Here is a 20,794-nt window from a genome sequence, read left to right on the forward strand (position 1 = left end):
GGCGATTTGATCGAGTCAATTTAATTTAATTGCTTTTAATTAAATGATTTTTTATTTCATTCATTGAGAAAAATGGTAATTTAATAAATTAATTTTTTAATAACATTATTATAAGAATATATACTTTTTGCGACGTCACACGTGCATGTGCACATTTAAATTATGATAAATGGATGGTGGGGTGTCTAGTTAATTTTTATAAATTAGGGTTATTTTCTAATTTAATTTTTATCCTACATGAGACTCAACATGCCATAAATTATTATGGAGGTAGCACAAATTGGCAATAACTAAAGGAAGATAAATCCACCAAATGATTCCCAAAGTCTATAATTTATGCCACGTTTTCAATGTGTTTACATAATGTTCGAGGAACGAAAAACTTGTAATATAATCGGTGAAGGGAGGATTTCCAAAGTAAATAAAATTATCGATTGCGCACCGCGAACAAACCCTACCTGGTTAATATTCAATTAGTAAAGTATGTGTTTGTAAAACACTTTGTAGAAAAATTCAAACATACATAGAAAATTTTATACCGCCAAAATATTTACTTATTTTCTTACTCCGTTGCTATGTGTGGATTTATATGTGCATATTTGTTGTGGATTTGCGTTGTTTCCAATTTATGTTTCCATTATTTTCTTCCCAGTAAATTCGGGTTAGCGGTATATCGTCTTACGAATTTCCAATGAAAACGGTTCGATAAATGATTTTTTGTGTATTTACAATAATAAAATTGGTGTAGATGTACAAATCCTCCAAGAACATATAATATTTTTAATTTTGTCTATTGACATATAAATCAACATACAGACTGTACATAGAAAATTTAAATTTCAAACTACAAAAGGTTACATAGTGGAACCGAGTCTTAATTAAACAGAAATCGATAGTCTCCTTTGACTTCTTTACGTTAATGAATTGAATTTTTGCTAAAGTTCTTTACCTTATTGCCCACGTGGATGTATGAATGATTATTAAACACGGCATTTTTAGAAAATAATTAACATCGTGAGATCCCTGTTTTAATATTTTTAATCGCAGTGTGCTAATATTTCTCTAACTTTGTTATATATAACAATTTTAATGAATGATGACTCAAAAGATGGCCAATGGATAACTTTACTTGAAATGAATGAAATTATTATTAATTACTCGGTGATTCGGTTGTATGTATATATTAATTTTATTGTTGCAATGATTTAAGACATTAGTTCTTAGTCTTGTTAGCACGATCAAGTTATTGTAATTGATAGATATATTTTGGACACATTAAACCCATACAATCAATAATTTAAAATATAAATTCTTATATTGATAATTATTAAGGAAATTATATAGTGACATTAAATAATGCTATAAGGTTGAGGTACTTAATATTAAAAGAGTAACGAGAAAAAAAATTGTATATTATTAAATTTGTGCTCGGATTAAAAATATATGTTTTGATCACTTAGATCACAGTCGAAAATATCTAAGAATACCAAATTGTGATTTATGTCATTAGAAATTTGGTATATCATGTTTTATTCATGTAAATTCATGCAACAAATCGACAACTGTATGTATTTTGAAAATACAAAAATATTTAGTCGAAAATGAAAATAAAAAGTTTTGTAACTGAAATGAAAATAGACAGTAATCACATTATTTATTCCCTTTTGTACCTATTTTGAACATAACATATTTAGTACAAATTTTATTACTTAATTAAGAAATTTAAATTCAAAAATTAAATCCATTTTGCTAAAACTATCATACCGTCACGATTATCCAGGTATGAACATAAGCCAAACCCAATTACCTAACATAGTTGTATATATGTTATATATACGAATATGTGCCTACGATCGTTCCACACAAATTTCATAATACGTTATAATTTACAACAACAAAATGAACTCCTCTCTGACAATCGGTTTGGACGAATTCGAATTCAGCAGCTACAACGGCATAACGATTAAAAATCCCGGTACCAATAAGTCCGAAACGCATCATGACGATAACAAGAATGTGCAGTTGTTGCGAGCAGTGCGCAAACTGAAGACTGGGCAACGAGTCAAATTTTCCGAGGTTCTGAAATATGTGTGTGCCGAATGCTCATTCAAGACGTGGAAACTCAACAAGGGAATGGTGCATAGCAACGAAACGGAACACAAGAGGCCGAGGTTGCACACGACATACGTATGCAAGATGAGCGAGGATTGCAGATACGAGACAATTGAATATGAGTCTATGCAGGAGCATGTGAGCAACCATTAGATTGTCGTTTGGTTGAGTTTTGTGCTTACGGTCACATTTTACGTAAGCACGTAAGGGCTTCTAAGTCATCGTTCTAAAGTTGAGATTAACGATTTAAGGTCATTTTTATGAGAAAAACATTATTTTACCCTTTACACCTTGATACTATATTGTTGCTGCGTTGTACACATCTACAAGATACAAAAAAATTTATTTGACTACTACTTATTTAATTAAAAAAAATTGGAGCAATATAAAGTGATTTATACAAACCTGTCGCATGAAATCCCGGTCAATGTGAAGACGCTCGCAGCCACAGTGGAATTGGCAATAAAGTTGCTTATTGTGCAGTACCAGCTACCAAAGGGCCAATTCCTAGAAAAATATGTATAATATAAAAATTATAAATATATTTAACTATGTATATTTATTTCATTGTATAAATGTTATAATAAAGTAAATTTTAAGAAAATTTTTTTCATATTGTTGACTACCACTTTACACCATATATATTATGTAGAGTTTTTTATTAAATAAACAATTGTTTTTAATTTAAATTAATTTTATAATTATTTGAGATTCATTACCTCCCTTTATATACGGATAGTATTATTTATTTCGAGGAGGGTTTATAAATAACGCTACCAAACCATAAAATCAATACAGTTCATTTTGTAATTAATTTTTGTGACAGACGCCGTTCCTAAATTTCCAAAAATGCCTAGAGTTGTTCATTTATAGATAAAAATTAAACAACAAACTGTAGAGAAGTTCCGGAATAGTGAAAAGCAGAGCAAAATTGCAGTTGATTTAAATTTAAACACATCCTATCATTTTGAGGACGATTTTCAATTTTAACAGAAGGAATACACTGAAAGGAACTAAGAAGAAAATAAAAATGCTTGTTGTTCTCGATCTTTTTATCAGCATATCCCTCATAAACCAAGAAATAAAAGAAGATGATCTCTATGGTAGAAAATCAGCAAAGAAGTCCTTTAATTCTCCAAAAAATAGACCAGTGAGACTATTTTTTGCAAGGGAACATGAACTGGACAGATGTTGTTTTCCGGTGAAAGTTGATTCCAATTATTTAAATCTGGTGACATATCATGGGTGAAAAGTCCAATTAATGAAAGGTATAATTCCAAGTACACCTATTATGAAGCATGGTGGATGAGGTTATATGGTCTGGGGATGTTTCTCTGCGATTGGCATGGGTTCGTTGGTTAAGATGACGAGATAATGAATTGTTTCGTTTATCGTGACATTCTGGAGAATCATAAGTTTCCATTTGCCGAAGTTAATACGAATTTAAGGTGGACCTTACAGCACAATAATGATCTGACACAGACGTCTAAGTTAGTTAGTAGTAATGTGACTAGCCAAACCCAGACTTTAATCCAATTGAAAACCTTTTGGAATAAAATTGATTGGAAAATCCATGCAAAAATATTATAACATTTGCATGAACTCTGCGAAATCAGTGGAAAGAAATATCGATCGATTATATTAAAAAGTTTCTGAAATCAATGAAAGAAGGTGTTTAGAAGTTATTAAAAATAATTGATCTGCTACTAGATAAGAATAAGGGAAGGTTGAATTTAGGAAAGGTTGTTTTAACTTATAGTTGTAATACTATACACTAAACCCACTAATAAACAATTATATTGCCGTATTGTTGTTATCAAACATGACATAACTGTCATTAATATGGATAAATAAACGTTCAGTTTTATCAAGACAAATGAAAATTTCTGACTTTGCTCTACATACGAGCGATAGTGTATTTTTTTAATGTAAATGTGAATTAAAAAGGTTACAAAATTTTAAGGAAACTGCAGAAAACATTTAGTTAAAGTACTCTTCCTTTACAACAGCTATTATAGGAACTCATGGGATTGCGTTTTCGTATATCAAAATAAAGTGTGGTAGTTAACATTCAAGTAGCAACATCAAATTATTTTGTTTTAGTGAAAATTGTGTTGTTAAGTTGCGAGAAACTTTCGCAAAACACCGGAAACAATTTTGAAAAGTTGCGGTTTATAATTGCATCTCGAACTTGTTCAAAGGAGCAAAGTACATTTCATTCTCACAATGTAAATATTACGACGTTGCCATTTATAAACTTGTCTACTTTTGTAAGGGTTTTATGGACTCGCACAAAACGTTATCCCTTTATAAGTGAATTGAATAAAATTTAGACATATTTATATGTCATGTGAAAAAAAGGGATGCGGTTGGAATTCTGAACGACACACATTCAGGGTGCGGTGACTTGATAAAGGAAAAATACGTTTTATACAGCAAAAAAATTATACGGGAAACGAAATGCATTATATGAATCAAAATGTGTTATGCAGCGTTCTGGATATGCAATTCGTTCGAAAATATGGAAGTATCATTTCACATTGGTATAATATGGACGTCTACTTGCAAATAACATGATCAATAAAACAAATTTCACAATTTTGTGTTCTTATTTATGATCAATAATTTGGTTTTAATTCTTCAATTGTTCCCATTGTTGTTATGCTGTATTTATTTTTATTATAAATTACAATTATTAAGGAATGTGTTTTGCCAAATAAATATTATTCGAATTTAATCAACATTTAAAAATACGTTTTTAATGTTCGCTGCTGTAATTCCCTTAAAACAATTTATGTAGTCTCTTTGGGGCTTCTGAAAATTCATTAGGCAATAGGTTTTATCGGGTCCTAAATAACTATTCCTTTGTTAGTCTTAAGCTTATTGCTTTCGAATTAACTAACATACAATATTTGTAAAACAAGAAATATCCATTTAACGTGAGAATTATACAAATCGCGATACAAAATTTATTCAATAAATCATGTTCATTGCTATTCTGGGTGCATTTGCAGTTAAGTGAATTTCAGACAGAAAGTCAATTGTTGGCAATTTAGTTTTTAATATTTGAAATTATTTTGTAAGTTCCTGGCACCCGGAAAATAGAAAAATCCAACAGTCAACAACAAACTTTTGAAGCTTTGACATTTTTCCTTATTAAAATTGATTTATGTCAACGAAATATTTTGCTGACAACTTTGTTATATTACTTTTAAGTTGCTTTGAAATTAAATACGTGCTTTTTTTGAAGCTATTTGATGTTGACTTGATTATTGGTCCGGGTGACAATCCCTAAAAAAGCAAGCTTGTTTCCCTAAAGTTACCAATTTAAACATCCATTTATTATGATTTTTATCTTTATTTGGCTTAAGCAGGCTATAAGTATAATTTATGCTTAAACGAAAACTTTTGAGATTACATAACAGGAAGGCATTACTGAAATATTTTTTCTTCTAAAATATTATCTTTTATTTAATTAATTAATTAAATTACAGCTAAATAAGTTATTTCAAATTGAAACAAAATAATTTCTACTCTTTACTGTATTTAATATAACATCAGGAATTAAAATTCAAATTCTAATTTTACGAATGAGTCAGCTTATGTTGATTAACGAGTTCGCAAATATTTGTTTTTTATGACCCTTTCTCGTGTTTCATGCAAATTTCCATTAATGTAAATTTATAATAATATATGTAACATAAAATGGAAATGCAGTTTAATAGAATTGCCAGTTTCTAATTAATTAATTTTTAATTTCAGTTTTTATTTTATATATTATTCCCTGTGGCTTTACAAAAATTAAAATTATAATGCATCTGAGTAAAATTTGTATTTAATTTAGATTTTTTTAATTGAACGTGTCCTTCTTGTCCCAAAATTTGACCAATGACGATCAAAAGTTAGAATAAATTTTATTATTATTATTTTTATTTCTTTAGATTTATTTGCATATTCTTATTGAATAGTAATTATAAAAGTGAACGACAGTCTGCAAAAAAAAATAATTTTAAATGAGTACATATAATTAAAAATATAATCATGGATATAAATATTGAATAATAGCATTTCATGTAAATGAAATAAATTTGGAAGTAGTTTATTAATTTAATATTTGGTAACAATTTGTTTAATAACTTCTCGACATCGCCGGTTCATCAAGTCGATAAATGTTCTTTATTGTTTTTTTATGACGGATTTTTAATTTCAGATGCTGTCATAGATGTTCAATTCGATTTAAGCCCGGATTCTACGAGGATCATGGGAAGACATTCACCAATGTGTATTTTGAATCGTTATCTTGTTGAAACATCCAAACCAAGGGTATTATTTTCCACAAAAGGCGCCATATGATTTGCCAAGATATTTTTATAGACAAAATGATCCATTTTGTGCTGCATGCAAAATTTTATCAAAATTTTTAAAACAGTCCATGGTGTCCATCATTTTAATAATCTATGATTCCTTTTCTCAAGTTTCTGATAAATCTTAATAAAAACTAAATTCATTTCTTGTCTCGCAAATAATATTGCGATAAAAAATGTTTGACTACCTTTTAAACATCAGTTCTAGTACGATAATTTTAAAGCGGTATAATGAATTTTCAACAAATCGAGATTAACAAAAATAATTAATTTCTTAAAATTATTCCGTACAACCACTGTAGGTATGGAATATGTACTAATTTTTAATTTTTATTATAATTAACAAAAATTGAAACTTTCTTGGTAATAATATTAATATTTAGTATTAATTCATTATTAATATAATAATAGATATAACAAGGAATAATTTTCCAAAATTACACATAATTTAACGAATTGTAAAATATATGAATTTTTCAGAAAATATTAACGATAAATGGTGATATATTATTGTAACTAATAATTACAGTTATCCAAACAAATTTATAAAAAAATATTTTAGACATCTTTACCTAATAACAAAAAGTTGTGTACAATATACTTATGAAGTTCTGTAAAACTTTTTATCAAACAATATTGGTGAGATCAAATAATAAAAGTTCAGTCGTTTTACTTCTTTCAGTTGAGACACAGGAAGAAGAAAGAAAAAGGAATGGGAAATGTTTAATGCAGCAAATGATGTTATCTACAATCACGTTGAAAGAAATATAGCAGTTACCTGTACGAAATGTAGGAAATGGCTTTTAAAAAGATCAGGTTTAGAACTCGATAAAATAATATCTGTTGAAAATATCTACTTCCAGTCCATCAATGCATTTATATTATTCTATTTATTAAATATAATTTTATTTACCATTTAAATGAACTGTCATGTTCAACAGAATTCCAAAATATTTTTTCTGTCTGAAATATATATTGCTTTTTAGGTAATAAAATTTATAACTGTGAGAAAGTATAAATTTAAAACATCACGTCAAATCATTTCTATTGTTACAGGTAAATTTACAACGGATTTCACACAATTTGGACAAAACTGACATAAAAGGTTAGACATTTTTAAATTATTTTAATGCGTTTTTTGTTGTTTTCTACTCAAACCGAAAGCCAGAAAATAAAATAAAAATTCGTTGTTCAAATAGATTTAATTGAATCACATATACATATATGTACATCAAGTAAGCACAATAGTGGTCTCATACCGTTGTTATGCAAATAATAAAATCGTTAACTGAATTTCAATTGGCATCAAAGCTGCAAACCTTTAATTGTGAGGAGACATAATCAAAGCGAAGCCACTTACCTTTGAATCATATAGGTGAAATTGAAGATGCAATTAAACGTTGTTAGTAGCAAGTCAGCCGTGCTCAAATTCACAAGGAAATAATTGGTTACAGTTCTCATTCTCCGATGGGCTGAAAAATAAATAGAAAAGAACCTTTTTGATGTCCGTATCTCACTAATTACTACATATAATAATTATTGATTATAACCAATCATTTAATGCAGAATCTGTTTAGTATAAATTAGTGTAATTAGTGAGAATGAATATTGGAGAATGATTATAACTATTCTCCAATGTTCATTCACTACAACGATAATTGTCATTGTAGTTAATTAAATATGTTTAAATGAAAAATTCAGGAATCAATATGTGAAGAATTGACAATATATGAGAAAGTAAGTAGAGTAGTTCTTATTAAATTAGTCAATGATTATTAACAAAACATAATATTAATTAAAGCTGACGTCTCAGTTGATTTCTCATGCATACAAATGTGTATTAAACTTTACTTACAAATATCTATATTTGTTATGATACATAAGCAAAAAGCATTTTGCTGGATGCCCAAACTAAAGAAATATGATGCGTGATGAGGTTTATATTTAGTCTTTTGTGTACAAGTTTATTCACTTAACTCACGAACAAACCCATACTATTTATATTAAATAGCATAAACAAGAACATACTTGGTCAGTCTAATAACTAAAAATGTTGAAGTGAAGTAGAGAGGTATAAATTTCACTTCGTTTAATACTAGGGTATTTACCTTAAAGTTAGTGAGCGACATGGTATTGCTCAATTTCCGCAACATCGAGAAATTAAATGGAGTTGATGGATTTTATTAGGGTTTAGGCAGGGTATAGTGAAATCTCATTAACCTATATTTAGAATCTAATGCAAGATACAATTATTGCGAAACATGAAATTAAATGTAACACCAGAAATTTTATTAAACAATTTTCCCCAATATGTTACTAAATATGTGGTTTATGAAAATGTGTAAAATTTTATTCAAGATACGAATAAGCAGTGTACATTAATAAATTATTATTTATTGTAACTTAAATAATTTAAACAATTGTGATTCTTTTAAATTATTTATTGAAGTACTTAGATGACTTATTGATAATTAATAAACTATTATTTGATCAGATCAATTCATTTTTATTTGAACATATACTAATTCTTGAATATTTTAACTTTTTTTATTGTTTAGGTTAAATTTTTTAATATTGTTTAATTGATTGATCATGTTAATTATCCTAATTTGGGTTAGGAAAAATTATGTTTAATTATACACCTCCAAATTCAAGGATAATTTAAATATGATGTTAAAAAATAAAGTAAAATTTTAATTAAACCCCACGTTTTAATTAATCTGTGAGTTTGTGACAAATAAAAAAGTTTGTTAACTATATACATATATATATATATATATATATATATATATATATATATAAGGTTCGTACTTTAGGGAAATGTGACCAGTTTGGTACTACTAGTACCACTTCTGGGTTAGTCTCGGGACCTATTGATCGATGTGTTACATAAACATGATGAGAAATAATATTAATATCTTTAAACAATTCGGGCCTTTAGATTGGCCACTTCATAAGATTTACATTATTGGAAGTAAAAAAGTTTTTTACAACTTTAGCTTCGGATAATTATTGTGCTGGAAAATCCACGACAAAGACATATTTTCCTCAGCTTACTGCAGCATACAATTGGTAAGAGTGTGTAAATATTGAAACCTTCCCATTATTCTACTTATTTTTAGTAATGGTCCTATCCCAAACCCAGAAAATGAGCCCCCATTATTCCTCCACCCCAATGCTTAATTGTTCTCTTGGTGTACTTAGGCTCAAACATTTTGTTGATTGGACGTCTAATCCATCGAATTCCATCTGATGAAAATAAATTAAATTTACAAATTATTTTCCTTAGCTTACATCTTATGGTACTGATAGATACCCCCATATGTGAATATTTAGTCTTAAGAATTTCGGCACTTTTCTCAAGTCACTTTTTTCTCGGGCGTCCGGTTTAGGTTTAGTGTTGCCTACAGTTTCTCTGGTATTAGAAGCTCGAATTTTTTACTTCGATTTAAATTTAATTGCGACGCAATTAAAACTTGTTTATGTCCTGACTTGTACTTGTAACAATAAGATTTTTAAAATCATTCCACAAAGCTCATTCCACAGGCATTTTTAACTAACCACCGTATGCATAAACTACTAAAGTCAATCTAAAACTAATTGATTTATATTGCTATATTTTTAACTGTTCAGTGTATAAAAAAATTATTAAAAATATGATGCCAAATTGTTAGGGTTATGTAGATCTGCCAGCTATAATCTTGTGTTCCACTGTTTGAAGTAAATCCGTATTAGTCCAACCATATCGAAACATAAATGCGACGCTCAACCGGTCCGAAATGCATCAAATCCGGGTTTTACTTGGACTCTCTTCCGGGAAAGTAACAGCGTTTTCCTGGATACGACAAGATAAAATGAATCCTGCTTTGTGTTATTCCTGATCCTTCCTGGATACAAGTAAATCTTTTTTCAGTGATTATTAGCAAAATAAATAGGTTTGTACACATTGTAAGGTTCTGATAACATATTGTAATTTTAGTTAAGTTAAATTGAATCATCGAATTTATATCCAAATAAAAAGTTTTTAATCGGTTTCCGATTGGTAGTGATCATTTTATTGATCTTACTTTCTAACTACTTTACTTAGTCTTGTGACTCGTATAACTTAAGTGGATATTGATATTCTGGATTTAATTTTAAAATGTACAAAAGTTAAAAATAAACACAGTTTATCCACGTGGCTTAGACAATAAAAACATATTTCCACGACCTTTACTTGGCGACAGTATACAACTTTTCTAATTTACAATAAAGTCTCATCAACGGTATTCATTTTCGCACTTAAATGTTTAGAGAGGAAATATTGCAACCATAAATAATTCAATTACCCTCGCGAATTTATAACTTTTTATGTAAATTCTGATTTATTCCAAGAAATGTTTCGCGAGAATATTAAAATTATATTATTCTTTTCTTCAACAATATCGAAAAATTGCTTAAATTTTTGATTCTTCTTATGATGTTTTAAACTTTAAATTGTGTCATCATTATTTTTTCAGTCACAATATTTAATGTAGAACTTCAATTATCAATTTTATACAGATCTTTCAGAAAAACATTCATAAAGAATATAATTATAAATTAAAATTATTTGCATGAATAATATTTTTTAATTGCCCCAATTATGCTCAAAATTAATATATAAATTATACAATTATAATCATTTACTACATTATTACAAAGGTAGTAAAAAGGTATTACGGTTTTATTATTCATGAGTACACTCCATGTTACTGCCGCATTAATGACTAAATTAAATTTCCGAAAATTATCCAAAGCCTTTTATCCCTAACGATTGCACCACAAAACACATTGTCCACGTGCATTATCCCACGAGAAAACTTAATAACCAACCATTCAAACGATCTCAACAAACTGCAAGATAAATACTAACTCTTGTCCGCGGTCGTTTACCATTGTTACGACTCGAAGAAGCTTTAATTTTATTCAGTGAACCTTTGTTGTGTTTTAAAATTTATTGCCCGCCTACAAAACTTCCAGCAAACCTTTCAAGTAAGAAACATTGCCACATTTGTGCCGGATTAATATATTCAAGTGGTCGTGTGCTTAATTATCATGTAAACATGTCATCTGTTCAAACATAGGAAGGGCGGTTTTGTCCTGTTTTTTATATAATTAGTGGAATTGTATTTACGTGGGCATCATGCTAACGCCGATATGTTGACTTTACATTTTACCTACATTGTTATTCCAAACGACATCAATCACTTGTACTGTGTGTAATGGTAATTCATTAATATATTCAACAAAATGATTCAAACTGAAAATTAAGCTTCCTTGTTTACTGTTCGTTAAATGTAAATTTGAATTAAATCACTTGAAAAAGCTTATTAAAGTGTAACACGAATTTAACTGTATTTATGACGGATATTTCAGAAATACAATCTCCAAATAAATCATTCAGTGTCTGTCATTCACGACACTGAATGAACGGCTTTGGAGATATTTGGATGGTATTTAAGTGGGTCGGTATGTCAAAATATATTTGTCAGTTTTTTTGACAAAGAAAATAATATCTGTAACTTGTAAACAACCACTTTACAAGAATTATGACAAGAATGTTTTAATTATCATAAATATTCGTGTACTAAATCAAATTTATGAAATAAATTTGTATATTTTTAATTAAATATCCAATATGTAATGAAATTTGTTTTTAATTATTATATTATGTTTATTAAATATTTTCCCTTCTAGAATAATAATACTATGTTACATATATTATGTTTTCCAAGAAATTGAATATTTTGGGATTCGAATGTGAAAATCATAAATTTCCCATAGGATAAATTGATGTTGGCTATTTGTCAAATACAAATCACACTATTTATCATTCGGCATTAATTAACGTGAAGAATGACAAGCTTTGAGCCTCTGAAATGGCTTTCAGCCCTAGCACGCAATTAGCAATGCTTGTAATTGTCAATCACATTCAGTTTTCTACATCTCTATAGAGAATATATTATCGAGGATTAATGATGCTAATATCAATAACCATAATCAGAGTTCGACGACATTGATCACTAATGCTTTCATATGAATTTTGGACTCCAGTGTTTGATCACTGAAATGTGATAAATTAAACAAATATTTTAGTAGATTAATAATGGAAATTGTTTTTTTTTATTATTGGATCAAAATGGAAGTTGGTAAATTAAAATAAATGTGAATTATACCTTTCAATATATTAAAACATACCAAAGCAGGGGGATGAACATAAAAAATCGTCGCATCCTATCCCTTTCCAGTCTAAAGGATTCAAAGCGGCCACATTGCCTTGGAACAAGTTTAATATCGTACATCGTAAGTTCCAAGCGGTTCAAGAAGTTTCACGAAATCTCTTACGTGGAAAATCAGGTTCAGCAGTCATTCATGGACCTAGATGTTTCCACAATACAAGATTAGGTATGTTATCGTACTGTGTCTATTCCTTATTTTGTATTTAGTCAGCGAATACGAATAGTTACAGTAAAATGGCGGAGGGATCGCAAAAAATTAACATCGACATCTATTATAAAATCAAAAAAAAATATTTAACTATACAAAATTTATTATTACATACAGTACAAATCTTTCAGCCTATTCGTGCAATACATTTGTTTGATTAATTTATTACAAATTCTATGAAGTTACGTATTCCAGCTTCAAACATTTACTTTTCAGAACATTGGAAATAATAATCATATTTTTTTAAATGATTTTAAAATTTGTTTGTATCTCTTAAAATGTAGATTTAGGAGAATAACCTGTTGTTAAGTTAAATTTAAGTTTTATAAAAATTGTATTGCTTAGTTGGTGTTCCTGTTGAAATTTGTAGAATAATTCCCGACATCTTTTGCGTTTTGCATTGGTTGACTATGATCCTTTAATGGTTTAAGAATTATGATCATTTTGGTCTTATAGTTTTCTGTGCTTGCTATTTGATATTCACATTCCATATGGCTCTGTTTTTATTATTTCTTCTTGAAATAATTTCAGTTTTATTTTGTTTTCATACACTTATAATTTCATTTATGTTTCGCATACACGGTTATGAAGATTCGTAAATTTTTAATACTTGTAGTAGTGTCAAATTTATTTTTTATTTTATTTAATTCATTATGTTTATTGACCAGTATATTATAAGTTTATTTGAAATGTGTTGTTAAAAGGTTAATGTTTCAAAGACCATTAAAAAATTCATAAATATTTTACGGTTTCCAGTTTCTGCAACTGTCCTGGTAATATTTATGTGTCAAAACAAAATTGTATTGTGTCCTCACTATTTAATTATAATAATGAAAAAGTGTCCACTGGCGGAAACGATATTTTACTTCTACTAGTATATTATTTCCAATTGCTTCCACAACAGCTGCTCGAAGGCGGCGCAATTATAAAAATTCATGTCAGCAAAGTTTACGATTCAACTAACCTTAATAGAAGAGTGGTTGTCTTAATTAATTTTTTGTTTGCATTTCCCTTTGCCGTGAACGTACCCCATTAATTCTCTCCGTGACGATAAATCATGCAATTAGCGGTAATTAATGCTTGTCAGAAAAACAAATGAACGTTTTTTTATTTAAAGAAAATTGTTGACGTCGTCATAAAATTAATTCGCAAGAAAACATCCGTATTATTTAAAAAATTACGATGAACGTGTTAAACTGCTATAATTAAATAAGTTTCAGATGAAGAGATGCAGGAAAACGGGGACTATACAAAGGAAACGAAGAACTAAAAGGATTTTCATTCATTCATGCAAATGCTTGTAACACATGTGTCCGGGGTATAATGCGGAGGGTAATCTTTTATCTTTATCGTCAGGTCAGGTCACGTGACTGTGCATCGGCATGAGGTAACTTTGTATAAATTATACGTCTAATTATATTCTAAACTGGGAAAAATATAGGAATAAACGTAAAAAGTAGAACATAATTTGCAATTGTCCTAGATTTTTATATAGTTCAGAATTGAAATGTATAACTGTATAAAATTTATTCGATATGCTATCCAGGAGCTGAATGTATTTTACATAATATTGTATCTTTTGTAATATATAATATGTATGTTTATTATAGTTCCATCTCCACTCCTGGACAAAAGTTTGGAAATCTTAAAATTGAATTGTTTATTATTCGAATAGTTTAATTATTCTTAATAATTTAAGAAAATACTGTTCTACTGTTCTAAACCAAAAATAAATAGAAGCATTAATATTTTGTTGGATAACCATCAGCTTTTATGACTGCTGCACACGTTTTGTTCATTAAGTCAACCAATTTTCTGGTAAATTCTGGAGGTATTTTTCGAAATTCCATTTCAATAGTTCTATTTTATTTTTTGTTTTTGTCTGTCGTATATTCTTTTCCAAAGATGTTCTTGTTCGAACCAGTGTTTTATATATTTGGAAGCATACTTGGGATCGTTGTTCTGTTAAAACAATCATCTTAGTGACATATTATCCTCCGCGAAACGTAGCATGTAGTCCTTTAATGTTTATAAACAAATCGATTTTATTGTGTCCGTAATATGGACCAACGCGTAATTGATATTGTTTATGGAACAGTTTGTCTGTTGGTCGCCTTACAGCCCTTTTACCATCATTTCCAAATAAATAAAACTTACTTCCATCGTTAAATAATACTTTCGTTGGATCACAAAAGATGCTCTCTTGCAAAACTCAACAAAGAACAAGTCTGTTCTTCCTAATTTTCTTTGATATAAGAGATTTCTTTGCAGGTTTTCTTCCAAACAGGCTGATAAATTTTATACATTACCCTGCAGTAATTCTTGATGAATATCAAAAGCTGTCAATCTGCGATTTTTCTGGGATATACGCTTTATCAAGAATTATATCTGTGCTTTGTCTGCTCTGGAATGATGCAACAGATTCACAAGTGTCAAATTTAGTTACAATTTTAATTATGGTCCCTTTATTGATGTGCAGTATATTTTAAAGTCTACAGTTTGTTTTCGCGTATATGTTTATTGTAATATTATTTTTTATAATTATTGATTATTATTTGCTATTTTAAACAAATTTATCCTAGATTTATACATTTTTGTCCAGGAGTGTAATTCCAATATTAGAATATTAGAAAATTTCTAAAATTATAAAAAATGTGTAATTTTGGTTCATATTATTATCCCTCTAAATATTCTGCATTATTTGTAAATTTATACAAGGTATTTCTAAAATGGGTGGGCAAAATTTCATAACTGTCCAATAATAAAGAGAACCTAAATATATTTTTTTTCTAGAATTTCTCCTGGAGAAAATATAACCCCTCGAATTTAAATTTCAAATAAAATATAATTTTTTTCCATAATGACAGAGTAATGCAAATATTGAGGAATACTCCTCTCTTTTTCACTCTATTTTCTACCTCACTGAATATTTTTTTAAAACTATTAATCTTTTCATATTCTTTGTATAATCTAGAAAAAAAGTTTTCTTAATTAATTTTGATTATCTCAGCCTTTTTCAACATATTTCAGTTTTTATTTGAGGAGAAACCCCCAAAATGTTCGATACGATACAAAATATGACGAAAATTGATTTTATATACAATATATAAATTATTTTTTGTATAATTTATTAACTAAAAATATGAATTAACATGAAATTCTATTAAGATTATTAACATGCTTGCATAAATGAAGAATAATTAATTTAATAAAGTGTCTTTTTGGGTATTTCACCACATTAAAATGCTATTTAAATAATAAGCAAAACATTATTTCAGATAGTCATAGTAACATATGACATTTGTTGTCATTTTCTTTTTTATATTGATATTTATCAGAAAACGTATTTTTCGATTAACTGACGGAGCAGTGTGTTATTGACAGTTTCAGGGTTTTGTGGTTGATAATGAACATGCATTATTTTTTAATGGCTTCGTGTTACTGACTGGCATATTGACACAAAAAACAGTTTATCATAATTTATATAAAAATAATATATTACTGCGTTTCAAACTTACGTAAAATTGAAAATGTGATTTCAAGGCGACAATCAATAATTATTTGACTGTAGGTAACTGATGTATAACTTGTTTCTTATTGGTCAGTTCGGAAGATTTACCTACTTCATACTTAAAATTTGTCAGGGTAGAATTCAGGATAGGAGTATCGTGCCATTCGCGTAACATATTTATTTAAATTATTATTATTATTATTTAACTGAACTTGGGCTTTTATGATATCCAGTAGCCAAAATCAGGTCTTGTCTGAAAATGTGCAGTTCCTTATTGGGTCTCCTCGTACTCCTTTGATTAATACTATGTCTTCCCTGTTAGATGGTCGACCTTCTCTAGGCCAATTTCATACATATCTAGTCTCTAGAAACCTTTGACAGAGTCTACACACTACGGATTGATCAACATATGAAGCGCCCACATCAACTTGTCTTGAACCAGTCTGAAGCAGCACGATGTTGCTCAACTTTTGATAAATGCCGTCACTGCATGATTTTAAGGAAGGACAGAAAAAAATTGGTTCTTAAATAGAGTTAATCAAATTGAATATTTAAATATCTATTGAAACCCATGTTGCGTAGACAGGGTGTATAAAAATGTATGGTTTAATTTATATTTTGGTCGAAATATAACTTTTTTCAATCAGTTTATTTTTTAATGTTTCAGTGTGTAATAGGAGTATGTATTTTTTTAAATAAATTCTACCTTTTTTCTTTTAAAATAATATCTTTCCAATTTTTTCAAAAAGATAGATGTCTATAATTGAATAAAATCGAAAAAAAACTTTGAAATTTGACCACTTGCATTTCGGTTTAATATATATAATAATATTTAATTATGGCCATAACATTTAATATCTGTACGTGTCTCTGTACTTGTTCATGGTAAAATGACAATGAGCATTCTTGCATTACAAACGAGTTTTGATTAAAACAAAAGCCCTAAATTAAATTTACATTAAAACGTGTAAAACAACAGCACCGCTTCCTCTAATAAAATTATTTCCAGCATTCGCACACCTCAAGCACAATCACGTGCACATGACCACTTTTCCGGGACACCCCCGGCCGGCGGCGTTCAAGATAACAAAGCCAATCTTACCGATAACGATCCATATGACTATACAATTTCCTCCGGTCGCTGTTAGTATCATTCCGCCGAACACGCCAGTCCAAGCAATTTGCACCCACGTGGTCATGATGTTTTCCTGGCTGGTGCCCGGAGGTTCCGCCGTTATCGTGTAAAGGGGTCCGTAGTCGAGACCTTCGAAGGTAGCGTTTGAATTGGCGGAGAACCTCTGAAAATTAAATGAAAATTGAGTTATGTGTGGACATTGAATTAATGCCGTTATTTTAAGGCTTTTTTTCAGAATCCGATCGATCAAACTTTAATCCCACAGATTTATGCATTACGTATTCTGGTTGTTCAAAGTCTGTTCATGGATTTATAAAATTTATTATTTTAAGGGAGGTTTTTTTGTTTAATTCAAAGTATGACAGTAGAATTTCAACTTTTACGGCTTAACTCCGGTATATAAATTAAAACTTCATTACCAATAAATCGGATGAGCTTTTTATGTTCTTTTGAAGTTAAAGAAATTCAGATTATTTAATTTATTTTTTTCTGATTCTTCTGATTTTAAGATATATACTTTTATAGGTTTTTCACCTACAAGTAATACATACAATATTGCTCATATGTAGAGCAGAATTAAACATAACATAATAATTTTATTAAAAGAACGATTCTTTTTAATTCAAATTAATTTCATAATAAATAAATCTAATAAACATTTCGTACCTCCCTTTATATACGGATAACTTTATTTACATAGTTTTTAAATAACGTTAATAAACAATTATATTGTTTTTATCAAATATACTGTATAACTGACAACAATATAAATATGTACACTACATATGAGCGATAGTATATATCTCATATTAAAATTGTATTGTTTCATGACATTCTTAACTAACCTGCACGTGTTCTTTAATTTTAAATTCCATTCGGCAACTAATGTATATTCTTTTCAGATCCACATTTTTTTTAATTATAGACGTTAGATAGAGAGATAATTTCAATTATTTAAATTCAATTTCGTTAATATTTAAGTATTAAATATTAAGTCAGTTTAATTTTCTGACTGAAACCTTAAGATTAATGGGCAGAAAATTAGATGAAGACTATCCTAGGCATTGCTAATATTATATTAAAGATGATCGATGGTAAACGCAAAATAAATTATAATGTTTATATTACTTTCCCCGTTGATTGGAATATATTAAATGAAATGGGTTTCCCATCAATTCAGGCTTCAATTAAATTTGGTTTTCACGTTGTACTCTATAAAAAAGCGAAACTTCTACATTAACAAACCCCAAGTTTAATTTCAAAATTAATATAAAATAGAACGCCAATGTTCCAGGTCCAGGTCACGTCACTTGATTTTTTGACTCTAAAAGTAATTTGTCACTAAAATCTTCTTTCGATATACTGATCGTATAATAAACACCAGAATTTATTAGAAATAATTCCATTATAAAAAAACTGATTCACTTAAGTTTCAAGTATAATTACTTCTGCGAAGTAATTAATTGCATAATTCAAAGTTCACTGATTTTACACTGATTAAATAAAACTGATCGTAACTTTTGATGAGTCTAGACGAACTAACACTTCTTTACCCTTGTTTTATTTATTACCTTCGGACCCAATTTATACGAAGTCAATTACGAATGTAAGCTTAGCATATCAAACTTTGAAGTGATTATATTGAAAATTGAATAAGTTTAACCTAATTTAGCAATTTAAAACTTTAACGTTAAATATAATTAGGGCGAAAATTGTATGTAATAAAACATAAATTGATACTAATGGGAGTTCAAACTACAAAATATTGAGATTTCGACACCATTAAGTACACCAATTTGTGTCACAAAACTGACTTTAAAATTTTCAATGGTGCAAAGCGAATTTCCTCTGTGGGTCTCGACTTTGACGATAATTTCCGTATAATAGTAATAATGGTAGCGGATTTCGGTTCTGCTTGCGGGTAAGATTAGGAACGAAGTAGCAAATTAATTAGTGCGGTGCTTGTTGGTGCTGAAAATAGACGAATAAGCATCGAACAGAAATATACATGGTATTTAAAGTTAAGTATTGCATGATGTGTAATCAATACATATTGTTGATTAAATAAAAAATTAGAAGATAGTTGTATATACGCACTCTTTCTGAAGAAATTTTTTTCCAAGAAATTTGTTCTCAAATTTGAAAATCAATTTTTCATTCCAGATATACAGTAGTGACCTTAATTATAGGAAATTATTTCAGTATTTATTAAAAAATGAAGAGAAAAAATGCATTAATAAAATGCCAAAAGTAAATGCATATAAAAATCACCGATTTGCTACAATTATGTTAAATTAAATTAATTAAAAACAAATTTCTTTCAAATAAAGACAGATAAGTTAAAAATTAAAAAAAAATATATATATTAAAATAGTCCCTAGAAAGTAAGTCAAAACAAATTTTGAAAATAAAAGTCACCGAACTTTGTCCACAACTCTTAAACTATTAACAATTCCTACGTCAAGAATAAGACATGGAAACTTATTAAAGTTCAATCCAGCATCTTGAGCATATGAGAATTTAATTAATTTCACAAGGTAGGTTGTTAAAAGATCATGGCGAAATACGTTTCATTAATAAATTAAGATATAGGCACTCCGTGTAATATTAAACTGGAGTCGTAAGTACCAGCCTCACATGTATGAAAATTTAATTTCCAATTACTAACTAATTGTTATTTTATTTTAGCAGCTGCGTGGAATAAATACGGTAAATTTAAAAGCCAACCAACAATTTAAATAACAAATTCTTTCGATTAAGATTTCAAAGCTGAAACTTAATATGAATTTGTTAATGTGTTGAATAAGCGTATTTTCAAATAAAAGGTTCACAACATGTGAAAACAGAACTGAAGGAATATTCTCAAAACATCATTAAAAGTTGAGCTTAAGAAGGGGTAAGTGAGTGACATCATTGACATATCGATTCCTCTTAGGTGTTTCTATACAAAAATCATCCAGCAACATAAATAGAAGTAATCCGACATAAAATCGATACAACACTATGTTCATTTTGTCGTTTTATTTAACTATTTGATGCACAAATTGAAACTTCCAGATTCCTCGAACTATCAAAATGTACTTATTGTGTGTCGCTCGTACTCAGTAATGAAATCATTCGTTAACGTTTTGTGCACAGTACACAACAGCACAATCGATGTTATATAAGCAATTATTATAATTTTTTGTGAATAAAACATAAATA

The 20,794-nt window shown here is 28.6% G+C and overlaps 1 protein-coding gene across 1 annotated transcript in view; it reads right to left on the reverse strand.

Moving 5' to 3' along the window:
- The window catches only part of LOC109595741 (tachykinin-like peptides receptor 86C), a 66,707-nt gene that overhangs the window by 35,984 nt on the left and 9,929 nt on the right, over positions 1-20,794 (reverse strand). The window contains exons 2-4 of the mRNA XM_049964640.1: positions 17,558-17,753; positions 7,837-7,948; positions 2,518-2,619 (exon numbers count right to left, since the gene is read on the reverse strand). Coding sequence (XP_049820597.1) covers positions 2,518-2,619; positions 7,837-7,948; positions 17,558-17,753 — 410 coding nt within the window. The remainder of the gene's footprint in view (positions 1-2,517; positions 2,620-7,836; positions 7,949-17,557; positions 17,754-20,794) is intronic.

Source organism: Aethina tumida, chromosome 3 (assembly GCF_024364675.1).
Source record: "Aethina tumida isolate Nest 87 chromosome 3, icAetTumi1.1, whole genome shotgun sequence".
Lineage (NCBI taxonomy): Eukaryota > Metazoa > Arthropoda > Insecta > Coleoptera > Nitidulidae > Aethina > Aethina tumida.